The 10980-nt window shown below is 41.0% G+C and overlaps 1 protein-coding gene across 2 annotated transcripts; it reads right to left on the bottom strand.

The window, feature by feature from the left end:
* Nucleotides 1-1530: 1530 nt before the first annotated feature.
* Nucleotides 1531-10895, bottom strand: LOC113007011 (uncharacterized). Of its 2 annotated transcripts, none has more exons than XM_026143314.1 (5): nucleotides 10851-10895; nucleotides 9248-9287; nucleotides 5954-8981; nucleotides 4394-4537; nucleotides 1531-2204 (listed from the first exon to the last, which is right to left on the bottom strand). In XM_026143314.1, exons 3-5 carry the CDS (start codon nucleotides 8958-8960, stop codon nucleotides 2086-2088), a joined length of 3270 nt encoding a protein of 1089 aa, XP_025999099.1. In that variant the 5' UTR covers nucleotides 8961-8981; nucleotides 9248-9287; nucleotides 10851-10895; the 3' UTR covers nucleotides 1531-2085. The 2 variants fall into 2 exon arrangements, with proteins under 2 accessions (XP_025999099.1, XP_025999097.1); XM_026143312.1 differs by lacking the exon at nucleotides 10851-10895 and adding an exon at nucleotides 10637-10828.
* Between the last annotated feature and the right edge of the window lie 85 nt (nucleotides 10896-10980).

Here is a 10980-nt window from a genome sequence, read left to right as displayed (position 1 = left end):
TTTCTTAATAAATAATAAAATCATCTTAATAAAGTTAATAAAGCTACTTATTCACAAGGAGTCATCGCAGCGGGTCGCTCAGACAACTTCCTGTCAAAGCACCCAATCTGCAAAAAGAGTTCCTGAGATCTACACACTGAGAGCAGTGTAAGAGTTCGTGCACTTCTGTTTCTATGTATGGTAAGTATAGTTCATCAACTGGAAAACTGTCTGGAATGAACTTCTCATCCCCATTATGTGCAAAAAAGGCTCATCATTCCTTTATTCAGAAATGTGACCATTATGTAACAGTTGCTAACACACGCGACTGCACGTCTAGTTAAGTGTTACTAAAACATGACGATTACAGGCTGGTGTGTAATCAATAAGAAATGATTAAAGATGAAATAGCAGCAGTTGGAGATGGAAATATGGTATCATTAAACACAATGATGGAACATTAAGCTATTAGAATAATCGCTATTGATAAATGAATAATGTATTAAGAAATTAGCAGTTTGTAGGAGTCATAAAAAAAATCTGTCATTAAAAAGAAAGTGAGCTGAAAATGTCTCCGAGAGGGGAAATATCCACACGAAGAAAGGAGCGGCAACAAATCAGCAAACTGGGCAAACATGGCGCAGACACAACTAGCACTGACAAAATCATTACCAACAAACCCAAAAGGAGAGAAATCTAATTCTACACCCACAGCCTTCACAGACTGGGCCTGATTAAAAAGGCAGATTGAATGTTTAGCGTCTGAATCCAATTATTTTTGGAAAGCCATGCCGTGGCATTGTTTCTCTTTGATTTGTACTTGCCCGTCTGCCAGCTGAGGCACCTTGCTCACTGAGACAAAGAAAAGTTCCACCGTTTCGATTCTGAGATGTGATGAAAACATTAAATAAAAAATCTCGTTCCAAAATCTCGAAAAACAGGCGTGAATACAACACTGCTCAAACTGGGGGACACCAGTTAATAAAAGGACCAAATGGAGCCAATTTGAAGAGAAATGTCCTGATTACGAAACAAAATGTGTCATGTGACTTGTACTTTTTCATGTGTCTCCTGTTTAAAAAGAACTTGTAATATGTATAAAATTCTGACATAATAATGGCAATGCTATGATACAAATCCCCAATGTGGAGCAAACTCCTCCAATTTTAATAAAATGTCTGAATTGAGAATAAAAACAGTCCCATTCACTTTACAAACGAGGAGCTGTGAATGTAAGCGAACCTTAAAAGCACTTCTGATACTGTTGCTAGAACTTAAACTGAGGTGTCCCTTCCACTGCCTGCAGCCAGCATAACCACTGCTGACTCAGAGTTCAGATCAGCTCAGCTCAGTTCTGAAAGAGGAGCTTACATTGTTTTAAGACTAGAAGGTTTTAAATACACGAGTGGAGTAAATTTGTATTCATTTCATTAATATTTGCTGGTATTTTGTGCTTCAGTAGTTTGTCTGAAAGCTGCTTGAGGACGCTACAGTCGCCCAGCTGCTGAGAAAAAGTAAACGTAAAGAATGTAACGCAAGAAAAAGCAACAATCTGATCAAGTTTTTAATAACACTGCAGGAAACTGCCACTAATGATGGAATAACATTAAAACAAGGAAAACTGCACAAGAGATCAGAGTTTTCCAACAGATACAGCCACGCATAGTGTGGACATCAGAAACATATTTGAATAAATAAAGCAGTTTCAGTACTGAACTCCAGCTAACAGGACAACAGTAACAGCAGAATGCAAAGATAACACACCACACCCATACAGCTAGAAAGAAGCAGATAAATACAGTATATCAATAAGTTAATAAATACATAAAGATCTAAATGTTTTGCCATTAAAAACCTGAATATTTTTCCGGCTTAGACAATGTGGAGAAATACTAAGAACGGATCCTTGTCAGGATATTTTATGGACCCAAACATCTTTGGATAACGGGGGAACTAAAATGTACGGAAACCTCAACAACTCAGGAAAAGATAACAGGAACGCTGTAAATCCGATAATAACCCTCGAGGTCGTGAACACTGCATCACAAAGCTTCACACGAGGTTGTTTACACTCGCACACCTCACCCTTGATTGCATGTCCAACGCTCACTTATAGGGGCGGGGCCGGTGCAGGTGTTTGGTCTTGGCTCTCTTTGAAAGTCCAACCCGGATCGGCCGTGCACATGTTTTCAGCGGCTCTAGTCTCCTGGGCTGCTCAGGGGCTCCTGCACACAACACACACCATAAACACATCCTTGGTGACTCATGTGTCTTCTGTCTCAGAGCGTGACACTATATGCAGTCCATTTCCTACTAAACATTCTGCTCTCTATATTTTTAAAAGTTCAATCACTCCTAACCAGCTATTCCTGCACCTTCCTGTTTCTCTATGGCTCCAGAGAGGTGTGTGTGTGTGACGAGTCAACAAGACATTTAATGTTCTCTGCCTGCGTTAGCTGGCACCAGAAATACTAATCAGTAAAACAGATAGTATTTGATTAACATGCAAAGACATTTACCTGTAGGTGTTACTACCTGGCTATCCTACATTAGCTGTGCCACTCTGTCTTTGAATTAAACAAATTAGGTGAAATGTAAGACATGTGACAGCTGCATGTGTTAAAGTAAATTGGCATATAACTACACAACATAACCACATTGTGCAGCTGCATGTGGACATTAAAATGCAAGAAAACAGGCTGCTTCCCCAAGTGCTGCTAATGTTGGCCACAATCATCAACCTGAGATGACACTGTGTGCGTGTTTGCAGTATTATACACAGCAAAAATAAGAGCCACACATTTCATATACTAACGCTGAAAAGATTAACATGACAGAGTAGCGCTGCTATTAGACTTATTCTGTCCTGCATAGGGCTGTGCGATATGACCAAAATCTCAGGTCCCGATATCAGACATCTATCGTCCCGGTAACGATATAAATCACAAAAATGTAACATTTTTCTGTAAATTCTGTGAATCTCGGGCAGCTCGACTTGCGTGAAGTGTTTCCAGCTGCGCGTCCTTTACCCGGAGTCGAGTGTTTTAACGATGCATGAAAATACATTTTTAGACATAAGTTGTAACGGCCGCCGTTTTCTTTGTGAGTATTTATTACACGGCGTGCTGCGGGGAAAAGCCTGCTCTAACGTTTGAGTCTAAGCTTTATTTTTTAGCACCTGACGGCTCTTTTTTTACTTCTCATCCGTAAATACTCTGCATCTTTCACGTGATTCAGTTTATTTTGAAAAGTCTCAACAGGATCTTGAGCTTTATTGTGAAAGGTTTATGTGGAACATAAACAAGCAGACATGCGAAGGCGTTACCGTCGCTGTTGCTAACAACAACGCATAAAAACAGGCGCTTGTCCGTCCGTAGTGCGGTTCTATTAAATATAAGAGAAAGAGAGAACTTTAAGAAATGAATACAGCCACTACAATGACCATCAGAACCATGTAAAAATATTGCCGTAAACAGTTTTTGTGACACCACGAAACAAACGATAGCGTAAAATGAAACGATAGATGTTTTTATATCGTTATATCGAACAGCCCTAGTCCTGCATACAGAAAACGAGAAAACATTGCATCTCCAGAAAGGCAGGTGGTAAGATTCCTCTCCTGTTTAAACACTCAGAGGCACACTTGGGGTTATAAATGCAGTACAAACCCATTCTGTTCAAATGTCTATTTTTGACAAAGCGATTAGTCTAAAATATTACTGAATGAGCTACACTATTCCCCTCTGGCCCCTCTTTAAATCCTGGAAAAAATATGAATCCCATCCCAAGTGTTTTATCCATGAGCTGTTTTTAAGTATAAGCTCAGCCTTTACATATAACTCACTGTGGCTCAGTTGTTCCATAAGAGTCAAACACATAAAGGATGGAGACCACACTTCCTGTTTGTGCTCCATCTCCCGGGGCTCTGAAAGCAGCATATTGACAGGCAGAGAAGAAGCACTCGCTAATTCTGTCCTACTGTATTTGCTGCTCTGTTTACCCTTCAGCCCATGTTTCTGCATTCGTGGAGCGTGTTATCGTTCCACCGCAGCATATTGTGGAAGGGGAGGGAACATTAATGAGAGTACGCTGTGTCAGGTTGAAATGACAAATCAATAAAAGTAATTATATTTCCACAGTGAATTAACCCAGCTGACCTTTTAATCACCCGCTGCTCTGTAAAAACACTGTTAACTGAAAACAATGGAATAAAAGAGCACTTAACTCTAATTAAACAACTCTCATGAAATGTTTTTTTCAAGCCTGTCATTTTTCCTTCTGACGTTTTCAACCATGTTATTTATGTTAATCACAGAGACACTTTGTTGCTCCTTTTCTTCATAAATATATTCATCTTTGTTGTGTATTTCTTTTTAACAGAGGCCAGAAATATTGAATTAAATCAGCTGTGAACCTCTGTGTTTCTCTGCAACAGGAGCTTCCCGGCACAGGTGTCCGCTAAGAGGCACTTCCTGCTCTCTGTCACTACTGACAGCAGTCCGAGAAACCACCGGATCACCTTCACACATGTCCAGGCTGTGGTCCTCGGCAACATCATCTAAAAATTTGAAAACAATAAACAGAAAACAATATATTTTTCCACTGAGCAGTCAAAATCAGAACAAACTGGCAGAATTATCAGGATATCCAAGAAGAATCAGTTGAGCTCCTAATTGAACCAATATATAGTTATATACAGTGGATTATGGACAGTATATACATGATGAAAGTCATCCATTGGTTTATAAAGCACTGTTAGGAAGCCTCTTGACCACTGTCACCTTTATCTGTTGAAAGTAACTTTAGGAAGGATGACTGAGAACCCTTGCTTCATTTTTCAGACGCTGGACTGAAACAGCTGAAGTTCATCAAACTTTTAATTCCATGTGAGTCAGTTCTACTTATTATTTTTGATAATGTTAACTATTTTGCATATCAAGTACCAGCTAATTTAAAAATATAATTTAATTTGCTTTATTTGCTTAAATTATATGACAGACATCTTTGGAAGCTTTTGATTCCTGGGGTCAATCTGACCCAAACGTAAAAGATATTAGTTTTTAGTTTTTGATATAACAGCTGGGATGATTTAACTTAAATGGAGTAAAAATAAAATTTGCTTGTCTTTTATCAATTTTTCAGGTTCTTGCACTTATATCATGAACCAAGTTTAACAAATTGTTTTGGATTTTATTTCGCTTTGGGGTTTTTTTTTGGTTGCTTTTACATCTTTTTGTAACATTACATAAAAACTAAGGTACAATAATGAATGCTATCATGTCATAGTCTGACCACAGAGTCTAATCATCTCTGTTAGTCATGAGAAACAAATACGTGTATTTCTGCAAACTATTCATTGATGATTTATTCGTCTGAGCATGCTAGCTTGGATTTGGACATCTAAATAAGGACAGTGTACATGAGGGCTGTCACAGTACTAGAACTTCAAACGTAATACCGATACCCAGGAAACTACTCGTCACTTGAAAAACAACTAAGAGGCTCTTATTATTGACCACAGCTGTGAGGTGGTCCTTTAATAACATGAGATGACTAATGTGGTTATTTAACTGCTAACAGTTCAGTGGGTGACATTAAAGTATGCACTCGTAAGGTTAACGTTGTAGTAACAGGAACTTTACTGACCTCTTTAATACTTCACAAAGTGTTTTTCAGTGTTTTGAAAGTCAGTAACAGGAAGTGCCGTGTGCCTGTCTGGGTGAAGTTAGGTCAACTGGAGGAGGTGAAGACAGCACTGCTGGTATTGATGCAGTTGCAAATTAATGCATACACTTAAATAGAATTTTAAGTATCGATTAGAGCTTAAGTATTAGTATTTTTAACAACCCTAGTTTAAACTGTGCAGCTGAAGTATCTTATTTGAACAGTCAATGGAAATGCCTGGGGTGCTTACTGCTGTATCTCACGGGCGCTGTCAGTATTACTGTGTTTGCTCTATCCTACGTATAACTACCTGATGCAGCGCCTCTGTGGCGTCCCACGTCTGGACTGGTGAGACACTCTGTCCGTTCTGAAGCGCTGCCTTCCAAGACTTTAGTTCTGTCAGTGCACTGCTCAGGCGAGATGAAGTTTGCTTTGCAGTCGCTTTCAAAGTCATTTCTACTGATCTCAAAAAACAAATTCAGCTCTTTCAAGACCGAGTCGAACTGGTTTTTTATTTCAAACTCAGCACAGCTGTTCACACCAGAGGCAGGGCTGTCACTCTCAGCGGAAACAGTAGGGGACATTAACTCTGGGTTTAATTCACCCTGAATGCGCTCAGAGGAATCACGGACCGATTCACAGTTAGGCTCTCGCTCGGGCCATTCGAGAGCAATGGCATCTGCTCCTAAGATGAAGTTTGGGAGTTCATTACAGGCAGAATCGCTGCTAAGAAGCCTGTTTGCCATGTTCTCAGTGATACACTCCTCCTCTTCTGGTATCCTCTCACGCATGTTGCTTTCTGCCACTGACATAAAGTGGTATAGCAGCTGCCCAGGCGAGCTGACGAGGACAGGGATGTTGCCCACTCCAGTGGCGTCATCATCATCTAGTGAGAGTTGGATCTTTTCGAAAGTGTCAAACCCCTCCGGCACTAGGTTACAGAGAGCAGATGGCAATGGGGAAAATCTGTCAATGCAGTTTATGGAAGTGGGATTACTGTGAGCCTTCTGTGAATGGCTTAAATTGCCCTGACACGGTACGACTGCATCGCTTGTTGAAGGCAAACTGAAGGCTGAAAAGTCAGCTTTATTTTCAGCTTTGTCTTGGCAATCAGAGACACAACTAAGCTTGTGTTCTTGTCCATCTTCGCTTCCCAAGGGCAATGTGCTCCACTCTGTCCATTCATCAGCGCCATCACCAGATGACAGTTGAGTCACGTCTGCTTTGTGGTCATTTTGCTGCTGAACATAATCCTCAGATTGCACCAGTGTTGCTGAGTTTTCAGGCCCATCAGTTTTCATTTCGTCTCCAACTTCTGTCATGGAAATATCAGCACTGAATGGTTGGTCAGACAAACGCTCGAGCTTGCTTCTTTGTTCAGTTTCAGTGAGCTTTAATTCACTGTCCCATTCATGTGCTTCACCCTCGCTGCATTCTGCCTTGCAATCACAAGTAAGTAGTTCAGTTGTGTTATCCTTGTGCTGTCCATTCTGCAGTAGCGGTTTTTCCTCCAACTCCACTGTCCTCTTCGGGTTCATATAGTCATTCATCTCCAATTCTTTCACAAAACAGATTTCTTTGCTTTCTTTTATCACAGCTGTCATGTCCACGCTGTCAATTTCTCTCTGTGAATGTTCGACTTCCGACGTCTCCAGGGGGTCAAGCCTGACAGAAAAACAGCTGGAGCGACTCTGCTCTTTGAACTCGTGTCCCATGGAACCGTGGCTTCCTTGTATTGCATGATCCCCAGGAGGGAGAGGCTTTGTAGGGCTCCTGCTGAACCTGGATTTCCATTGACAGTCACATTCAGTGAAAGTCTTGTGCGTTTCATTGGTGGTGACGGAAGAAGACTGTAGTCCTGCCTGACAGAAGTCATCGTTTGCACCTTCCTGATGCCATGTCCTGCTTTCATTATTAAAGCACTCTGTCCGGTCGGGACATGAAACCTTTTCTGATGTCCTCATGTGGGAATGGAGTGGAAGAGGCATTTCCATCTTGTCGACTTCTACTGATGGAGATAATTTGGGACCTGCGGCGCTTGCTGAGTTACAGCAGTTTTCTTCAGCTTCCCTGTCAGTTTCACTACAGATCGCAGGGTCAATTACATGGAAAGGGCCTTCATCATTATCTCCTTCAGCCGGCTCTTGACTGATTCTAGCCGGCAACGTAGTCACTGTTGTGTGATCAGCTGTTTCACTCTGAGCTTTGGCTATTATCTTGCAAGCACCATCCGCTCTTTTTTCCCCACAGAGGTCATCAACATCGAGATTCGGGCTCTCATTTGCAGGATTTCTTTCTAACATCACATCATGAGAAAGAATTGATCCTTCACCGCATACAGCAGCAAAAAGGATGAGGGCTTTCTTATTAACTTGGCCTTCTGTTTTCCCATCACAGACAGAAACATTTTCCTTCTCACAGAACTGTAATCCTGAATCATTTTTTTCCTTTTTCCCAGCTTCTACCAAGTTCCCAGAGGGCTCTTCTACAGGGTCTGAACAGAGTGGTTTAGAATCTGCATAATCACTGGAAGATCTCTTACTCTCACTCTCTTCCTTAGTGAAAACAATATACTCATTAAACTCAGGTTCAGTCCTCTTCTGAGTCGTCTCTACAACTTCAGCAAATTGGCTCCTTGTGCTACAGTAACCTACGTCACAGACTGACTCTTTATTAGTACAATTAGGCTGACATCTGACCTCTTCATTTCTCGTCTGCATTTCATTGACATTTTTTTGTACCTGTCTCCCATATTTTTCATTTCCAGTGGAAGGACTGCAACCACCAGGGGTTTGATCTTTAATGGATGTCCCTGGTAGCCTGCCATCAGAATGACTGGATGTGTTAGTACTGGCTATGGTGGCAGACTCTCCTAATGAACCATCTGTATCATCTGACTGGTAAAAGCTGAGTTTGTCTGTTTCAGTAACTGGAAGCTGCTCCTCTTTCCCCAGGAGTAGGTAGCTCTCAGTGGGAATAAAACACACTTTAGATGATTCCACGTGTGTACTCTTATTGTATGAAGTCACCTCAGTATTAGGACTGACGTCAGACTTAGTGTCTTGTGGTCGCTCCTGAGATTTCTCATCTTCCAAACATTCAAATGTGCTAATCAGGCCTTCGGTTTTCTGCAGGGTACTTGCTGATGATGGGAAATGATTAGTTTTCCTAAATGTCAAAAGCTCTGGAAAGTCGAACTTGCTTAACCCACTGTGGTCATTCATCACTCTACACTCAGGTCTGGATCGTTTTGGGGAGGGTGGTGACGTGAGCTCCCTCTCTGTTTGTGAGATGTCATCATCTTGTGGGACTTTCATGTTCTCATCGAATTATAAAACCTAAAAAAAAGCCCACCACAGTGTGAGCTCTGCATCTGGAAGCTACACAGCTCAAATCCGAGTGTTACTCGTCAAATAAGCAATCATGTCCAGAATGTTGCTAATACAAAACTTACTGTTGGCAAATAACATTTTTAGGAAGAAAAAACACGATGCAGAGGCTGGATTACAAAGGCATCATTATAACAATGCTGGTGAACAATGAGCTACTTCATCATGTACAAGAGTGCACATTTCATTACACAACAGCACGTGCAGCATCTCACCTTATGACTCCAATCACATGGAAGTAATCCCCCAACAATCCTTTAAAGAAACAAAAGATAATATTGTGTTATTCTAGTATCAAGTACTGATGTGGTTTCTGACCATACCTGACGGTTACACACTATACACCTCAGTACCAGTACTTTGTGTACAATGAGCATGATAAGCCTCTTTTTATAAGATATTTTGACTGATCAAATAACATATTAACGAGTTTTACTAGCATCTTTTACATCAGCTCCCACAGCAACTGAGCCATGACCCTATAACCTAAAACAGAAACAGCTGAGTGGAAGTCAGTCAGCATTCATTTCATGATTTGTGCTCCTAACATCTCAAACTGCTGCCATTACCCACACAAAAGACAGAAGGAAGAATTTCAAGACAACAGGGTGCCTGGCATATCCTGTCACACATAAATGCTGTAACGGTCTACTACATGATATATACACTATATGGAGAGTATTGGGTCACATCCCTTAACGTTTGAATTCACGTGTTTTCAGTCCCATTGAAACAGGTGTATAAAACCAAGCACATAACCGTGCAGTCTGCCTTTATAAACATTTTTTAAAGAATGGATTGTCCTAAAGAGCTCAATGATTTCAGGTATGCTACTGTAATAGAATATCATCATTGCAACAAGCCAGTTTGTGATATTCTAATCAGCTGTGAGTAGAATTAATCCAAACTCAAAGCATTTAGACACCACAGCAGCTCAGCCACAAATGGCACACCAGCTAAACTTGGAGCAGGGCTGCTGAGGTGTATAGTGTGTCAAGGTCACTAAAGCTCTGCTGACTCAATTTTCTGTAAAGCTCCATTAACATCAGCACAAAACTATGCACCAGGAGCTTCATGACAGCTGCTGTAGGTGTAGCTTGTAGCTGGCTTAGTAAAACAACCACAAAAGAAATTCTCCAAAGACGGAAAACAGGTGTAGATGTTAATCACCACTGTCGTGAACAACGATCAAAAAACTAAAGAATGCCACGATGAAATATTTCATTACTGTACTCATGCTACTATAACAAGGTAGTGTCCTGTAGCTAGCAAAGGTAAAAAGAGACTTAGGTTTGCTAGCTGTTAGCCTTCATTTAGCCTTTACTTTCTAGCCATTGCAACAGAACTAACAGTTCATACAAAGTGCCTGCCTCTTCAGAGATCCCTAAATTACTCTTTAAAGTCACTTGTAATAGTGTAACTTGGTTTTTGTATGTTAGGCTTTATAGAGGTAATATTTACAAGTGAAGCTAGCTGGCTTCTCACTAGCTTAGTTCGTGATATTGCTATAATAATGAAAGAAAGACTGCGACTTTGTTTTACACTGTAAGCTACACTGACTCTCTAGATGCTGAGAGTTACGTTTTTTGCCCCACATTTGTTACCTTCTGAAGGAAAGCTTTTTCACCAGGCTGCTGTATTTACAATCGCTGGCCAACTGATGTCCCACATTTGGCGCGAAACTAACAGGGCTGATTAATATGACGTAACTAAGGCTTTAGCTAACATAAAGTCAACACCATCGATATTAGCCTCTGCTCTTTAACACATTGAAATGTGTATTTCTGACACTGGAAGGCAAAGAAAGGTTTGTATTACTTCACAAAATATTATTGGGGACACAAACGCTGGTGTTTGTCTGCTCCTCGCTGCCTTTATTGTCTGTATCGGTGATCCACAGCCACAGGCTGGCAGCGGGAGCGAGGCAGACGCACACTGCGCGCTCTCT

The sequence above is a fragment of the Astatotilapia calliptera genome, chromosome 15 (genome assembly GCF_900246225.1).
Source record: "Astatotilapia calliptera chromosome 15, fAstCal1.2, whole genome shotgun sequence".
Taxonomy (NCBI): Eukaryota; Metazoa; Chordata; class Actinopteri; order Cichliformes; family Cichlidae; genus Astatotilapia; species Astatotilapia calliptera.
Note: the sequence above shows the minus strand (reverse complement) of the source record. Positions and strands in the feature narration are given on the sequence as shown.